This window comes from Malania oleifera, chromosome 13, assembly GCF_029873635.1.
Source record: "Malania oleifera isolate guangnan ecotype guangnan chromosome 13, ASM2987363v1, whole genome shotgun sequence".
Taxonomy (NCBI): Eukaryota; Viridiplantae; Streptophyta; class Magnoliopsida; order Santalales; family Ximeniaceae; genus Malania; species Malania oleifera.
In genome coordinates, this window is record NC_080429.1 from 3,438,067 (window position 1) to 3,456,002 (window position 17,936).

Sequence of the window (17,936 nt, forward strand, 5' to 3'; positions counted from 1 at the left end):
GCCTCCTTCTGTTTCTGTATCTATTTTCTCTCCCTCTTATTATTAAAATGTTATTATTCTTCGAGTCACTACATGAATAGTTGAGAAATGCAGAATAATGGCAAACAAAATAATGTATTATGGTATTATCAGTATTTATGCTAGTAGAACATGTTACGTTTGGGCGAGGCAAACTCTTCTCCCAAGGGCTTCCTGAGAAAGGCAAGTGCCCTGATTGTATCAGGTGTAGCAGTAGGCTGCAGAACGTGCTAGGGTAGAGGGAAACTACTTGTATGGGTGGGTAGATTTCCCTATTCTTGGGAGCCTTTGCTAGTAAACTTTTGTATGAACTGTGTAAGTACAAGATTAATTTATCACTTGAGGGCTTACTGTGTAAGGTGAGTGCCCTTATATGCTTTAGTTGTGACCTTTGGGTTGTATAATGTATCAGAACAGAGGGGTGCTACTTTTATGGGTGGGTAATCACCCTTATCCTTAGGTAATCTCGTGGGTAAAATATCTTACATGTGTTTGAATATGATTTGAAAATGATTTCAAAAATTATGATAATGATTTGCAAATGATGAATAATATGTTATATACAAAACTCACGTTGGCCACACACTGTTTTAATATGTCGTTTCTTCACTTACTGAGATGTGTCTCACTCGATTATGAACTTATCTTGTTCAAGACCTCCATGAGATCGAGTTTAGAGAGTTCGAGCTGTTATAGCACTTTTGAGGCAAAGGGTATAATTTTGATAATATTTTGGGATGTAAATATTTTACGTTTTTTGTTTTATGCTTTAAGTCTTCTGAGAAATGAATGGTTGTGAAATATATTGGTGTTTGTAAATACTGGAAATGTAGGTTATGTTTTGGAGATCTGTATATATGTGAATACAGGTGGAAGCATGGTTTATTATGGTGTGTAGATAGATTTAGAAAACTCAGGTGTTATATTTGTTGGAAGATTATAGTTATGTTTTCCGCTGCATAAATGATATTAGAATGTGGATTATCAGGTAAATGAATGGATTAGTAGCACTCCGGACCCACTTAGGGGGTCGGGGCATTACATCCTGCAACTACTCCTTCAATTTCTTAAGTTTAGTTGGAGTCATTCGGTATGGAGCTTTAGAAATCAATGCCTTACCTGGCAGCAACTCGATAGCGAACTCCACCTCTCGATCAGGAGGTAAACCGGGTAAGTCTTCTAGGAATACATCTAGAAATTCGTTAACCACTCGGATATCTTCGAGTTTCACATCATCCCGAGGTGGTTCCTTCACACAAGCCAGGTACCCCTAATAACCCTCTGAGAGTAACCTTCTAGTTTGTATAGCTGACAGAATCTGTGGCGTCGAATGCACACACAATCCCACGAACTCATACTCCTGCTCCCAGGAGGTCTGAACACTACTACCTTCCTACGACAATCAATCACCGCATAACTAGAGAATAACCAATACATCCCCAATATGACGTCGAATCCACACATGCCGTACACTTCTAGGTTCCCCAGTAGTTGTTTTCCCTGAATAACCACTAGACAATTTTCCAACATTTTACTACAGATCGTTATACTTCCAGTTGGTGTAGCCAACAACAACCTTTCATCCATCACTTGGGTTTCAACCCCACACAGTTTCAAAAAACTAGCAGATATAAACGAATTGGTTGCTTCCGAATCAAATAAAACAACGGCTCTATTCGAAAGCAATAACATGGTACTTGTCACCACATTCCTAGCGTGTTCTGCATTTGCTAGAGTAAGGGAGTACATCCTCGCCGGAGTCGTGTTTGCCTGATAGTTTCCCCGAGGCATTTGATTACTCCTACGGTTTTGGCTCTGTGCAGACATTTCGCTCCTCTGAGCCTGACAATTTCGAGACATGTGACCTGATTTGCCACAGTTGTGGCAGTTACCCTAGAACGACGAGCATTCCCTATCGTGCCATTTACAGCACTTGGTGCATGGTGCGGAGGATGGATCCCCCTGAGAACTCTGTCGTTCGGTATCTTGGCAATAACCTAAACTATAGATCTTCTTCTTCCACTATCCCTGTCGAGAACTAGTCTAAGAACCAGAAGATACTGGCCTCTTTCTCTGCTATTGTACCACCTCATCTCCCTGAAGGTCAGCCTTGACTATAGCGGCTTTATCCACCAGAACAAAAAACTCTCGAATCTGCAGCATCCCCACAAGTCTACGGATGTCCTTCCTCAAACCCTTCTCGAACGTCCGAGCCTTCTCATACTCATTCAGGACCAAGTATGGCTCGAAACAAGATAACTCGATAAATCTGGCGGCATATTTCTGCACCGTCAGGGTTCCCTGCGTCAAGCTCGAGAACTCATCAGCCTTCGCGTCAAGAGTGGAAGCTGGGAAGTATCTCTTGAAAAATACCTCCTTGAAGCAGCTCCATGTCATACCAAATGGACTAGCTCTCTGCTTCTCAAGCAGACTCACCGCTGTCCACCATATTTTCACTTCTCCTGCCAATTGGAAGGTGGAACCTCTCTATAGTACAACCCTTAGTCGTAGGAGAGTGCTCACGTCTCCTAACACTCCGTCCGATCCCCCACATAACCTGCCTCGTCAAACCATGAGGCATAAAAGGAGATCCATCACTTGCAGTCCCCTCGGAACTACTATCCAAGTTGTTATCCTTGGGCTCCATTCTGAAAATAAGATAGGAATCGGTTAGAATTCCTATATCGTACATAGTTAGCACAATCATTGAAAACAAATTATGTCAATTACTACTCTCACGGGTCCAGGTCTGTCATACTACACTGACACAAATCCATCAGTGGTTTGTCGTGATATTACTGAAATCGTCATTCTAGGAAAAATACAGAACACCGCCAATGAGTCCCCGTCTAGTAACAAAACAACCCTCGACCTACTTTTCCATTTCCTACATCTTATACTCTGGTATGTACACATAGTTACGCCTAACCAAGTCTACAAGACCTAACAACCTGGTTTAACTCTAATACCAAGTTGTCATGCCCCAAACCCGCAGATGGGTCCTAGGTGTGAATATAGTAACCTAACTTGTCTCTGTATCAATTAAACATATATGATACAATACTGAATGAGGGTCCGACCCCGTGGGGTACACGTGAACCCTATATACATTCACATACATATCCATACTCATCAAATACGCAGCGAAAAATATTTTTTCTATACATACATCATATCATACCAGAGTCTATACAGAACTAGAATATACGTTCCCAAAACTACAGTACATACCCTAGGTGTCTACAAAATCAAACAATGACAACTCGATTACGAAACTCGTACCTACACAGGTACTAAATGTAGCTAAACGACAGCCCCGCTTCCAGACGCTAGGATGCTAGTTTTGGCTACCCGAAGGACTTGAAAAACATTTGTATATTCGGGGTGAGACACCTCTCAATAAGGAAGAAAACATGTAATATCGGTGTGTGGCATACGAGTGTTATTTCAGCATAAAACATAACACAATATAATACAGTTCAATACAACTCATTACAACTCAATAAAGTTCAATACAGTTCCAGTATTTTTTCCAAATCCGTTCTAGTACACACGATACCAAACATACGGTCAGTGTCGTCACACTCAAGCACCCGTTACCTTGCAATAACCGAAGCCTCATAGCAATATCGTTGCCAATACGGTGTAACTCACATACATCGATGACCAGTCGAAAAGAACAGACGATATTTCACACCCTCAGATATAGAGTCGGACACTCTCGCCCATGGTAATTAGCTGAGACATGGCGTCAGCGTACGGTAATTAGCCGTCACTAGCTGATTCAGCGTACGGTAATTAGCCGCCATTAGCTGATTTGCAAAACCTAGAACAATTTTGGAACTCATGTCCCTATACTCATCAGCGTACAGTAATTAGCCGTCACAAGCTGTTTTTATAAAAACCTAGAACATTTTACATACAACCATTTATTCCACACTTATTTGGTATACAACAAATCATATCGTTTTCAGTTCAAGAATACAGTTTAATACAACTATGGGTATTGTAGACACCCCATTTTTACCCAGGCCCAATATTATTATCATTAATTTTAATATTATTATTATTTTGCTATTATTATTATTATTACTATTATTATTAGTGTTTTTATTATCTTTATTTTATTATGTTATTTTTATTTTTATTATTTTGATTCTATTATTATTTTTATTATTATTATTATTAAATATTTTTAAAATATTATTATTATCACTTTATTATCTTGCTATTGTTATTATTATTATATTACTATTATTATTATTTTATTATCTTTGTTATTTTATTTTAAAATTTCATTTATTATTATTTTATTACCATTTTACTATTATCATATTTACTATTATTATTATTATTTATTTTATTTTCATTATTATTATCATTATTATTGTATATATTGTTACCATAAAAGTATGAAGAGAATAAAAATGAAAAAGGAAAGGAAAAGAAGGATTTTTTTAGGGTTGAAAATTTTATAAAAAGGGGGGCACTGCACAAAAGAAACGGACAGCAAGGGGGGGGGCTGCACAGCGCACAACCGCCTCTCTTCTCTCTTCTCCGTTGATCTTCAATGGCCCTGCTGCCATATAAGTCTCCTCCCTCGATCGAATCAACCATCGAAGCCCCAGCACGTTGTGAATGGTGGAAATCTTGAGTAATTGCATGCTGGCCTCTTCTGGTTCGGGAGCGACCGCGCGACCCCAATCCGCGCTGTCTCTTTCAATAGTCGCCGGCGAATCTCTCCTCCCCCTCTCCGTCTCCTCTGCTTTCTCCTTTGCCTCCTGCAAGGAAGGCTGGTACTACCGCTGCACACGCACCAGCAGATCTCCGGCAACCATCCCGTTGCTGCAACTCCATCCCCACTGCTCCGGCCACCGTTGACGTCGAAGCAACCTTCCTCCACACCCACACACAGCGACACCAGCAGACCACCAGGCCTCTCCTCGGCTCCTGCCAGCAACTCCCCACCAGTTCCGGCGTTCCTCCGTCACGACCTTAGCCCCCACTGTAAGTACTTCTTTCTGCATGCCGACCACAACACACACATGCACGGCCTGATCTTTTGTGTTTTTCTTTTTTTCTTTATTTTATTTTGTTGAAAAATTTGTAAACGAGAATATACAGTTATGTTAGATAGGCCATGAGAGATGCATGTTTCCAATTTTGTTTCTTTTAATAATAATAATAATGTTGGCAGTGAAGAGATAGGTAGTAAGTGTTAACTGTAAATATTAATTGATTTATCATCACATATTTGGGTTTTGGTTGTTATTGGTAGTGTTTTAATATTTAAAATTTAGGTTTAAAGTTTCATTGTATTTATTGTGTATATTACTTAATATTATTGTCGTAGGTTTTGGATTATATCATTTAATTTTTATTTTTTATTTTTTTTATTTATTTTTTTTCATAGCTATTGTTGTATATTTGTTTAAAGTACTTATATTATCGTTGTATTTTTTTTTTGTAATCATTGTAATATACTTATTTTTATTGTTACATATTATTTAAGGTGTTTGTTTTATTGTGTAGACATTATTTAGGCTTTTTGATGTATTTAGGATATTTATCATGATTATTGTTTATGGGATATTTAAGGATTGTGTGTATTATTGTTTATTATTTAGGATTGTAATATTTACGTATGTTCATGATTCTTGATTATTTACATTATTTTCACGATATTTCATTTAAGGTTTTGGTTATTGTTTTATGTTAGGGTTTTGACTATTGTACGTTATTAGGGTTTTGAGTGGTTTTATCTGTCTCTATATTGTTATTGTCTATTAATTTTAGGGATTAATTGTTTCCATATAACTTGTGTATTAGTTTTAGGATAGATACGTTTCCATATTATTATCACATTGTAACTTTAGGAATTGTTACGTTTTCAAATTATTAGTACATATCTTTTAGGATTTTTGATTTATTTCCATTTTATTGCACGTTTTACTTTTTAGGGTTTGATTATTTCCAGGTCATTGTATATTTATTTTTAGGTTTGTCTAAATGCTATAATTTCGTCTTATTTGTTTCCATGTTTGTTTATATTCAACTTTTAGGGTTTGACCTATTGTCATATTTCCTTTATTGTTAATATTAGAGTATTGTTAGTGTTATGTCAAAATCTTGATTATTTATAATTAGGGCTTTTGCCTGTATTTGTTAGGATATGTTATTATTATATTGTATAGTTATTTAAATTATGATGTATATGTATTATTAGTCTAGTAGTATTATTATGGTATAATATTTATGTGTTATGGTATATTTAAATATTAAAGTGGTATTATAATATTGTATTGGTATTTATGTGTTATTAATATTGTGAGATATACATGTGTTATTATTATAGTAGTATTGTTATTATAGGTAATGTATTATCATTATAATATATTAGGGCTATTATTATCACATATTTCTGGAATTTTCAACTATATTTTATGTTTATATTTCGTATTGTAGTATCTTAATATTCTAGTATTACTATTTTTTTATTAAGTTTAAATTATTATATCTATTATCCAAAACCTCCCAAACTAATATTTTCATACTTAGGAAAGCCCATAAAATTTCTAAAATTTGGGAGTGCATTTGATAAAGTATTTTTGATTTTTAATCCCTATGATTTTATTGTGGGGGGTATTAGCCTTCGGGCTTCACGTACCTTTAAGCTCTGAGGGAATATATATGTATATATTATATTTATTTATTCATTATTTTATTTATTTATTTATTTTTCACATGTATTTATAAATTCACAAAAATGAGTAATTTAAAGACTTATTAGATTAACTTAGGGATAATTTCAAATTAATTAGGTACCGTTCGTAAGAACGGGCGCGTAGGGGGTACTCGTACCTTCCCCTCGCGTAACCGAACTCCCGACCCCAACTCTGGTAATGTAAACCGATTCTACCCCTAACGGGGTAGTAATCATGTGTTCTAACCGCACTAAAGGTTAGTGGCAACTCCGATATCCATGTTTTTCCATGAAAATATTAAATTGATTTTAATTCCGCCGTCCGGGGTACACGCGCTCCTGGGACGTCACGACAGGTATGGTCATCTCAATACTACAGTTTAAATACAACGTACGATTTTCCAAACAAAATAAAGATGATATCTAAAATCCCCAAATTTTTTCGAAAACTGTAACCCGAAAATCACGCATTTTTATCCAATAGATTTTTCCAAATAAATAACTAAAACATACATATGATCGTAAACTACAGGTTTACCGATGTCGATTTCAAAAATAGCTAATATAAACAGAATCCCCTTACCTTTTCTCGAATACCAAAACATGAACTCTATGACTCCAAAACTACGAATTGAGCCACCAAATCCTAAACATCCAAGAACTATACTTCACTACAATTCGTACTACTACATATATTCCAAAACGAAACTGAAATCGGACCCTTACCTCGATTTTTGGGTCAAAACCCGAAAATCCTCAAAACAACTTTCTGATCCGCTAAAAACGTAGAGATTTCTCCCCTGATCAACGCAGTAACGTCGAATCGCTAAATCAGGCGAGGAATGGCGAAGAATCGAAGAGAGAGAGAGAGAGAGAGAGAGAGAGAGAGAGAGAGAGAGAGAGAGAGATCCCGTTGGTTCTAGAGAGAGAGAGAGAATTTTGGCTTACTTAGCCGAGAAGCAAATGAAACAGATATTTATAGCCCCTTTGACCCAGCCAACCTCGTCGACGAGATGGCCCCTTCGTCAATGAATCATCCATACATTTCGTCGACGAACCAGCCCCTTCGCGAATGAACCCTATTCCGATATTTTACAACACGTTCGGTATCTCTTCGTCAATGAGACTCTGAATTTCAACGATGAAAAGTATGAGGGCCTTTGTCGACAAGAACAATGGCTTCGTCGACAAAGCCTACAAAATTTACCTTTTAACCCTTTTTCATTTATTCAATCTACATACCTTGGGTCAGGTTCTTACACAATGCATTATTACAGACCAAATCAAAAACTAAATGCAATACGGTAAAAAAGGCAAATGTCTTCTTCTACTCCTCATTATCCCATGAAATGCATCAGAAGTATGTGCTCTTTAAGTCCTTCTAGCTTCCATTTCCCTTTGTCTTATATGTGTGCCAAATTAAAACCTGTTCAAGCACTCAACGCACAGATAAAACACTTATGCTTTGTTAGCATCAAAATAAGGATCAGTCTCAAAAAGTCAACAACACTTAAAACTGAAAACTACACTCAATTAACCTCATTCTGAAAAAAATCGATAGTAAATCTGTAATATTTTACATTTTCACTTATAAAATATTAAAAACAAAGACCCACTCAGGCTTGCTAATTGTGTTACAAAATTCAAACTTGACTCACTAAATTACTCAAGTTCAGTTGAATTTAAGTTGAATCAAAATGTAAATGAGTTGAGTTTGAGTAGCTTACAAGTCCGATAGGTACATCTAGGTTCTCACATTTTTGGTGATTTGTCCTTGTTTATTTTCAATCCATTTGGGAATTTATTTTTCATATTTCTTAATTTTATTTTGTTGTACATGTCTAGGATTGATGATGATTTGAGTCTGCCATTGATAATTCAGTTTGCTCTCTTGAGCATTTATGGAGATAAAATTTATAAACTAGGCTACTAGCTGTGTTTTTGTAGACATGTTTTATTGCTATGATTATATGCTTTACTGTTTTTTATGTTATATTTTATTTGTTTGAATTTGTATAGTTTATTCAACCGAATACATAGTTTGTGCGCAAATACATATACGGACAAAGAAAATTGTAAAAAATGATTAAATGGACAAAAGAATTACTCGCTTGGAGTATTATCGATTTGTGGACACTAAATACGTAACATAAAGAATAAAAAATAAGAACAAAAGCTACTGCTTATTTATTTACTTTTTTTTCCTAACCTTGCAACACATCATTTTCAAAGGGCGTTGTCTTCTTCCAAGTTGAAGATTAATTAAAATATTGGAAGAAGAAAGCTAAATGAAAAGGACTTTGGCAAATTACAAAAAGGTCAAACATAAATTTATATGTATGTAAAGTATTTTGCTTATAAAATATAGAAAATAATAAAATAACCAAAAGTTTGATTAGGCTTGTGAATTGTGGTACGAAACTCGATCTTGACTCATTAAACGAACCCCTAATGTTCAGTTAGGGAATATATATATTTGTTTTTAATGAACTATACAAGTATTGTTATTTTTTTCTAATACATCAAAAATTTGAAAACAATTAAAAAAACTACTTTTAATTTTCGTGTACATATGTGATATTTTACAAATTTAAAATAAGGTCATGTTTTTAATCCTTTTTTAAGAATCAAAAATAAAAAATGATAATCCTATTTTATATATATATATATATAATTAAATGGATCTTAAGTTTTTTCTTAAGAGCGAGCGTGCATATATACACAAAAGTCAAAGTAGATGTCCGAATCCAAAATTTTGAGAACGGGTTTAAGATAATTAGGCCTTTTTTATTTTTTTTGAAAATTTTGGATACCAAAACCATTGACAAAGCCAATTTCCAAAAAAGTTAGCCATGCTTTGACTTTTATGTTTTACATACTTTGTGCACCTTTTATAAGCACCTTTCGTAGTTTACGAGTGGCTCATGAACAAACATAATATTAATTATATTAAATATGTAATTTTAATTTTTTTATTTTAAAAAATATATATTTTTAATTATATTTATTAATTATTAACTAGTCTAATTAGTTTAGTGATTTGATTCATTTATTAGTTTGAAATGAACTTCATTCAATTCCTTCATATAAAAAAAAAAAAAAAAAAGATATTTAAAGAAAAATGAAGATAGAAAACATGAAAGGGTCGTTCACCCACAATTAAATAATTCTGATTTTATAAAATATAAACTTATAAATAGGTATTTAGATTTGTTTTTTTTTTTTTCAAAATTAACATTGTGCACGGTACTTGAAAAAATAAACAAAACCATCTTAAAATAATTCAAGTCAAAGATGCCTATACCATATTAATCGGCACGAGGTAGGAGTATGAACATATATAATCAAATATATTTTGATTTTATAGGTTTCCACCACCTACCCTACACTGAGGAATGAGCCGGGATAGTCCACTACTAAGACCTCTCCAATATGGGGCATCTCTATTTGGCTTCCCATTTGATTTAAAAAAAGCAAATAATTATATATATACATATATTGAGCTGGGGTAGTGATAATAATTTTACTTAAAAAAAGGAAAAATAAAAAAACATAAGAAGAAATTTTAGTTTTCAATATATTTTTTCTCTATATCAATACTACTAAAAATGAAAGAAAAATTAATTTGGTTAAAAATTAACAAAAATAAAATGTTAAGGATGTGTAAAGTTAAATTTTTTTTAATTAATTTAGTAATTTTTTTTTTATTTTCTTTCTGACTTTCCTTGATTGTCAAACATGAAAAAGTTTCTTATTTTCTTTTTCTTTCTTCAATATTTTTTAAGTTTCAAATGAAATATTAAACTTTTGTAGAATTAGATACGGATATAAAACTTGAAATTCAAATGTTTCCAAATGTCTCTTTTGAGGCCTTGTTCACTTGTGAAAAGAATAATTTTTTTAAATTTCTAGTGCTTAAAATAATTATAGAAATGTCACTTTCGTTCTTTAGCTTTTCAAATTTGTGTAAGAAAGCTAGAACATATCTTTTTTTTTTTTTTTTTATTGTTTACTAGATTTGCTATATTAGTCTTGGAATATTGGAAAAATATGGTGAGATTTTTGTAATTTTTTACTAAAAATTACTTGCACAATTGCAAAAGCTTCTTTTTGTTTGGAGGGACTTGCATTGTTAAATTTTGTTTGCACACAAATCTAAATCCAAAAACTTAAAAGGCTCGTCCAAATGCGAGTTTCAAGTCATTTTAAAAAAAAAAAAAAAAACTTAAAATCCATCCTCCCAACAACAGCTTAGGTAATTTTGACTATTTGAGTTGAAAATTTTTTATTCCCATCTTTGATTTTGTTGAGAATTCCACTTGTGAGATTGTTCCACATTGAAAAATTAGAGTGAATGATAGATGCTTATATACATGGTTGAGCCCAAGACCGAATAAGTTTAAGTTTTTGGGTGAAATTGGTGTTCACCCATATGTATCAAGTCCACCCACAAGCTCTTCCGATCCTAATAAGTGGTATTAGAGCCGACAGTTCGTAACTTTAGGTGAGCGACATCGTAAAAAATCGAGACGAGAAATTAATTCTCCTGACGTGCTTATAGTTGGAGGATCAAGTGTGTGACCGAGACCAATAAGGATCATCTAAGTTGGGAATGGATCTGAATAGGGTCAAGACGTGAGAGGTAGGATTGATTTGGAGGCATGTGGATTGCAATCCAATGCACGTAAGGCGCAAGTGGTAAGGCCCATTTGAGCAACTGTTGGAGAATTGAGCTTACTCCCAGAAGGGATATGATTTCCATTCAAGAGGGAGCAGTTGGAACTCACAAGTGAAGGAGAGATTGTTGAGAATTTGACTTATGAGTTTGTTCCAGAAAATTAGAATGGATGATGTGTGTTTATATACATGATTGAACCCAAGACCCAATAGGTTTAAGCTTTTTGGTGAAGTTGGTATTCATCCATGTGTATCAAGCCCACCCATAGGCTCCTCCGGTCCTAACAGATTTATCCCGAAAATATTACATGATTAAATATGAGATTTCTTGAAAATTCTCGCACAATATTCTAATTTTTTTTTTGAAAATGGTTTTAAATATTTGCATACAAATTCTTAGGAGCATGAATTTTAAATGTTGGATTTGGATTTGGATAAATTTCGATATAATTATAGATTACATCTGATCCAAACCTAATACATTTAAATTTAAAGTCTTTCCAAACTTAGGGTTAGATAATTTAAATTTTAACTAATGTGGCTGAAGGAGAAGTATTTTTAGATAAACTGTACTGTCATCCTCTGCTTACGCCAGGTGTTTTCTCCAAATTTGAACTCTGAAATTTTCCTCTTTTGTTTCTCCCAATCAAAGGCTTTCCATCAATAGGAAAGGTTAGATGAATAAGCACTCATACTTATCATTTATTAAAAACAAGTTCAACCCTTTATTTAAATAAAGAGAAATATCTTCATTCTGATTACTATTTCATCTTGACACCTAATTTTTTATTTTTTTAAGGAAAAAGTTGTTGGTGTGCTGTACTATACACTGTAGATAATTGAATTTTGAAAAATTAATTTTATGGCTGTAAAAAATTGGGTAATGTATCTTTAATAAAAGGAAAAGTATAAAACAGTAAAAATTAGTTTCATAAATGCAAGATTATGATATTAACAAAGAAAACTTCTCTAGAATATCCTAACAATTAGGGTTTTTTTGGATCAAAGTTTCACTTGAGAAAAGGAAAGGAAAGGAAAGGAAAACGAGGAGGAAGTTCATTTTCCGTAATACATTTTTTCTATATTAAATTCTTTTAAAAATGAAAATTTGTTTTTATATGATTAAAAATAAAAAAAAATTAAATATTAATGATATGTAAAATCAAAATTTTGTTAATAAATTTAGTATACATTTTCTTTCTTATTTTTTCTAATAGCCTGAATACTTGGATTCTTAATATTTTTCTTTTGTTTTTTTATATATTTTTTAAGTTCCAAACAGAATTTTAAAACTTAATATTTTAAAGTTAGAAATTTTAACTTCAAACTTGAAGAAGAAGTAAGAAATTATATGCTATGTGAGATGAATTATCTCCCGTTATGTTGTTGTATATGGAGGGCTTGTGATGAACACGCTATATAGCAAAAATATTAGGAGAAGGAATAAAAAAAATTAATTTATTTTTCAAAAAAAAAAGTAGCCCAAATATTTGAAAAAAAATTAGGTCCTCAAGGCCTTGTCAAAATATTCCAAATAATATATCCCATGTAGTAGGATCTACATATAATTTGATGGGACTCATCATGTGGAATGTTTTCATTGGATGGAAGGAGGAGGCTGGTCCTCCAAGCCTTGGAGCATCAGTTTCTTGTAGAGCCCATCATGGACTGCACTGCACTGAGCAATCTCCTTATCCATTCTTCTTATCACCAGCAGCGGTTTCCACTTCACGATGAAAATGAGAGGGCCTCCCTATTTTCAGAAGGTTGACCCAAACAAATGCTGAAAATTTTTGTAAGTGAATGGCTCTTTCAAACAAATTTTCACTAGTGATTTTTTGCCCAAACAAACGCTGGCAAGTTTTTAAAAGTGGATTAGTCTCTTGAGGTAGATTTTAAAATCACCCAAAGAACTAGTAAGAAAATTTTCTAAAATTTTCTCTACATGAACTCCATAATTGCATATTGTCCTTGCATAATTGACTCTTGACCCTTTCACAGATTACTATCATTGCATGTAAGTGATCAACATGTACAAGTACATGAACACACCAGGAAGAGACAATGGTGACAGCTGCAATGAGAGGGAGTTCAAGGGGTAGCCACAACCTTTGTAACCCTAAATGCAGCCAACCTAAAAGCCCAAACGGGCGAGTGGAAGGTGAAAACTTTGAAAGCTGTAGCTTTGAAAGAGACACACCCAAAAGTCTCACAAGGCAGAAAGCGAAGATGACAATGGTAGTATACTTTCATTGATCCCTTCAGAACAAAGAAACGTCTAATAAAAATAAACCAAGGGAGCCCAAAGCTGGAAACTGAGAAAGCTAGGATCTTTCAATGTTCCAGAAAGAACATTTTGCATAAGAAGAAGAAGAAGAAGCTGCCAATCCCAACAATCACAGCCTTCCCAATTTTCATTTACAGGTAAGTTTATTGGTTATTGGTTATTGGTTATTGGTTATTGGTTTTCTCTTCAACTCCACTGTCTTCATTCTATGAACCTTTTCTGGGTTGTTATTCTAGGAGGGATTGTGCGCTTCAAAACTGAAATTGGGTAATTATCTGGGTTTTGTTTTTTGTTCCCTGTTGATGTCAATGACTGGCCCCTGTTCTTTGATGTGCCCTGCTTGGGAACTTTTTAAAAAGATGATCCTAATCAAACTCCTTTTGGTAATCAAGATTTAAAAGGCTTTTTTTATAGATACAAAGTAAATTTTTGTCGGATTGCAAGCAGAATGAGTTGATTACCAAAGATGATCACTCTTAAGCTGGATTATTTATTTATTTATTTGCGTTTGAATTTTTTATGATCATTTTGTTGGGCTAAAATTCTTGGTCGGTAGCTCCAGTTCCTTGAATGTTGATAACTTCATATCAACAAGATTTGTGGAATTGATGAGTCATATCAGATTACATAAGCAGTTTTGTTTTTCTTTCCATTGAATCTCAAAAAGCATGAAACACAGTTTTTGAAACAGTGAGGGGATTTTCGTCGGTGAAGCTGGGACATGCAATCAAACTAAAGAAACACACACTGTAGGTGTTAAAATTATAGTTTCACATGATCATGCGATTGGTGCCTGGGTCCCAAATTTATTGACTAGGCTTTTGATCTTTAGTTCTCTTTTCTATTCTTGTTGGGCGGCTGGTTTGTTTTCACTTGCTGTGCTTGGATGAGTTTCATAAATTCTTACCTTCTTTACATAGGTTCACGGCTTAAAAGTTTTTAGCAGGAAAGGTGAACTTTCTGGAGATGCCCATTTCTGCATCATCTGCATCTTTAGAATACAATTGGATTAATTTTATAATGGCAACATCAAAGCAAGAGCACATGTTCTAACAAAGAAATGCCAAAATGCACACAACTGCATGTGCATGGCTGTACTTAAATCATCATTAGCTTATTTCCTTTTCCTTTTGGTCTTCAAAATTCTCGCACTCCAATTGATTCCTATTGATTGTACTAATTGAATAAAATTGTCACTTTATGATTAGTGAGTTATTTTTCTATGAGACTGCAATTATTATTGTCTTCTCAATGAAATTGTTTTGTTAAAGTCATAATTACAGCTCTGTACGAGGCATTTTCATGGAAGAGACTTGTTTTGTTGAACATTTCACAGGTTTGGCTTTAACAGCAGCAGCACGACTAGCATGACACTCGGGAGTCGCTAAAAGGGTGTGAGTTTTTCTAATAGCATTAATGGGCTGCATTTCCTCGAAGAAAGCTAGAAAAGCACCCGGGTACGAGGAGCCTACTGTCCTTGCTACTGAAACTCCTTGTAAGCAGAAACTTTAAGCACTAAATTTCATCTGGCTTAATTTCTAGTAATGAACTTTCATGTTTTGAAACAGCTTTACCCATTTGAATCTAGCATGCGTTCTGGTGATATTCTCATGTTTCTTTTCCTGAATCCTTCTGGTCTGAAAAATAAATATCATAGTTTTAATTAGTGAAATCAGCTGTAGGAAACTAGAATTTTTTTTGTTTTCTTTTTTGCAGTTACGGTGAGTGAAATAGAAGTCCTCTATGAGCTATTTAACAAACTAAGCAGATCAATAATAAATGATGGGCTTATTCACAAGGTATGTTCTATGATCGAATTGACTCAAAAATAATAATAAACATTTTTATTTTGGTTATTTTAACAATGCAATCCATGTTAGAACCGAAATTTCCTGCGGCTGTTTGGACATTCCTCTAATCTACTGAGAACTAATTTTTAAGATTATTGTGGGCAGGAAGAATTCCAGCTTGCACTTTTCAGGAACAGAAATAAGAGGAATCTCTTCGCTGACCGGGTCCGTATTGCTTGTTCCACTTCTCTTATATTTGCATTCTTCTTACTCATATGCCCAACAAGACTACGATGGGAACACAATCTGCAGTATTGTCTTGTTATTCTCCTCTTGCTAAAATTGCATTCATCTTGGGATTTTATGCAGATATTTGACTTGTTTGATATCAAGCGAAATGGGGTCATCGAGTTTGGAGAATTCGTTCGATCATTGGGTGTCTTTCACCCAAATGCAGCTATAGGAGACAAAATTTCATGTAAGAATTATTTCTGATGAAATATAATCCTTAATATTATCATTATTTACTAAGATGATGTGTTTGGCAGTTGCATTCAGATTATATGATCTAAGGCAGACCGGATATATAGAGCGAGAAGAGGTTAGTACTAGAAACTTCTTTGCTTTTCTTTCGCTGTTTCAAATTGCATTCCTGCAAATTTTGTTTCCTATGCAATCCAGTCCTTGCACATTCCTAATGGTAAAATTTCTTTGCTTTGCGTTGAATGGGTATCCTGCACTTTCTACCGTCGCAAAGTCTGGACTAAAATTGTGATCAATTTTATGAAACCAAAGTTCTTTCAGCCCTTAAACACAGTTGTAAACATTTGAGGTTCTTTCGTTGACAGTTGAGGAAGATGGTTTTGGCGCTTTTACATGAATCGGATCTGATATTATCAGATGATGATGTTAAAACAATTGTGGATAAGGTGCAAACAACTCCACTCCTTCACTTGAATGTTTTGTTTTCCCCTTTATATCTTTAAGAAAAATAAATTCATGCCATCTTCCACAGACATTTACCGAAGCAGATACGAAGGGCGATGGAGTGATTGATCAAGAAGAGTGGAAGGAATACGTGTCGAAGAATCCGTCGCTGATCAAGAACATGACCCTTCCCTATTTAAAGTGAGTACTGAACTATACCAGCAGTTGCTGCTGATATGATGATTCAAAGGGCCATTTATTATTAACAAGCTTCTTCTGTCTTCTGTCTTCTGTCTTCTGTCTTCTGTCTTCTTTTTCTTTTCTTCAGGGACATGACTTTTGCATTTCCCAGTTTCTTGTTGAGTGCTGAAGTTGAAGATTCAGAAATATAGACATTAAAATATGTGAAGGGTCAAAAGTGTCTCTTGCTGGTGAACATTTTGAATCATGGTCTCGGTGATTGCCCACAAGTTGCACTCTCCTGTCTTCAATTTCTTCTTCTTTAGACTAGGGGTGGGGAAGCGGATTAGATGTGCATAGAGTTGGCAAAGTGTACGATCATGGGGTTCCAATCCTTTTTTTATGTTTTGCAGCACTGAAGATTTGTGTGTATAGTGTCGACTGTAAATTTTGCAATACCAGTGGTTTCTCATAAAGGAACCATGGACTGTTCTGCTTTTGTTTTGTTTTGTTTTATTTTTTCTTGAAAAAGAAGAGAAAAGAAATAGAAAACATGGTTTAAATCTTAGGCATTGTATCGGGATCCAATCCCATCAAGTGATACGAAAAAGATTTAAGTCTCAATCATGTTGACAAGATTCTGACTGTTAAGTTTGGTATTAGAGTAACTCTCCAGTATTTTTGTGTGATAACTCTTTCCCAAATGTATGGGCTTTTTTCTTATTGACATTTTCTAGAGATTATTTTTAAATGCATCAGAGTAGATTTGTATGCCATTGTCATCAATAAATAAGTAAATAAGTAGATTTATATGATTTGTTTATATTCTAAAAGAAAGTATTTATTTGTTGATATTTTCTCGATTCTTGATTTTTCTCTCCCTCAACTACTTAATGCATGAATAGAAATGTTATCCAATCTAGCCTAATAAAAATCTTATTTTTGATACTTTTAGATTGTTCGATGATAAGACGAAAGAGAAAGTCAACATAGATAGCAATACTGTGTATTAATTATGATTGCACAAACGTACTTATGTAGTTTCTATTGTCATGGGTCCTCTTCTTTCTCGACTATCCATTATATGAAGAGAGATACTACCCATTCCAAGCCTAGAAAGAGAAACATGGATTAATATTATTAAATTCAGCTAGATTATCAGTTCATTAAAGAGATTCGGTCACCAAATCATTGGTCCAATAGTCCAATTTAAATTATACGACTCTTTCCAATTCTGCATAAATAGAAGAGTCTAAAACTCCACATAGAACACCTTTCTTAAGTTGTTAAATTCTATATACTTGATGATAGAATAGTATGATACGAGTGATATGTAAAAAATTCTATTGAGAGA

The 17,936-nt window shown here is 33.9% G+C and overlaps 1 protein-coding gene across 1 annotated transcript; it reads left to right on the forward strand.

Moving 5' to 3' along the window:
- Nucleotides 1-13,633: 13,633 nt before the first annotated feature.
- On the forward strand, nucleotides 13,634-17,206 carry LOC131146201 (calcineurin B-like protein 4). Its single transcript, XM_058095606.1, has 9 exons — nucleotides 13,634-13,822; nucleotides 15,022-15,180; nucleotides 15,402-15,484; nucleotides 15,641-15,700; nucleotides 15,845-15,953; nucleotides 16,024-16,076; nucleotides 16,324-16,404; nucleotides 16,491-16,603; nucleotides 16,731-17,206. The coding sequence occupies exons 2-9, from the start codon at nucleotides 15,102-15,104 to the stop codon at nucleotides 16,792-16,794; spliced, it is 642 nt and encodes a 213-aa protein (XP_057951589.1). The 5' UTR covers nucleotides 13,634-13,822; nucleotides 15,022-15,101; the 3' UTR covers nucleotides 16,795-17,206.
- Nucleotides 17,207-17,936: the final 730 nt, after the last annotated feature.

What these genes read in the sequence shown, in the direction of transcription:
- LOC131146201 (XM_058095606.1), top strand. Translation starts at nt 15,102, where the DNA reads ATGGGCTGCATTTCCTCGAAGAAAGCTAGAAAAGCACCCGGGTACGAG. An exon ending in TATAGGAGACAAAATTTCAT is followed by an intron (nt 15,954 to 16,023) that starts GTAAGAATTATT and finishes TGTGTTTGGCAG; the next exon opens with TTGCATTCAGATTATATGAT. An exon ending in ATGACCCTTCCCTATTTAAA is followed by an intron (nt 16,604 to 16,730) that starts GTGAGTACTGAA and finishes TCTTTTCTTCAG; the next exon opens with GGACATGACTTTTGCATTTC.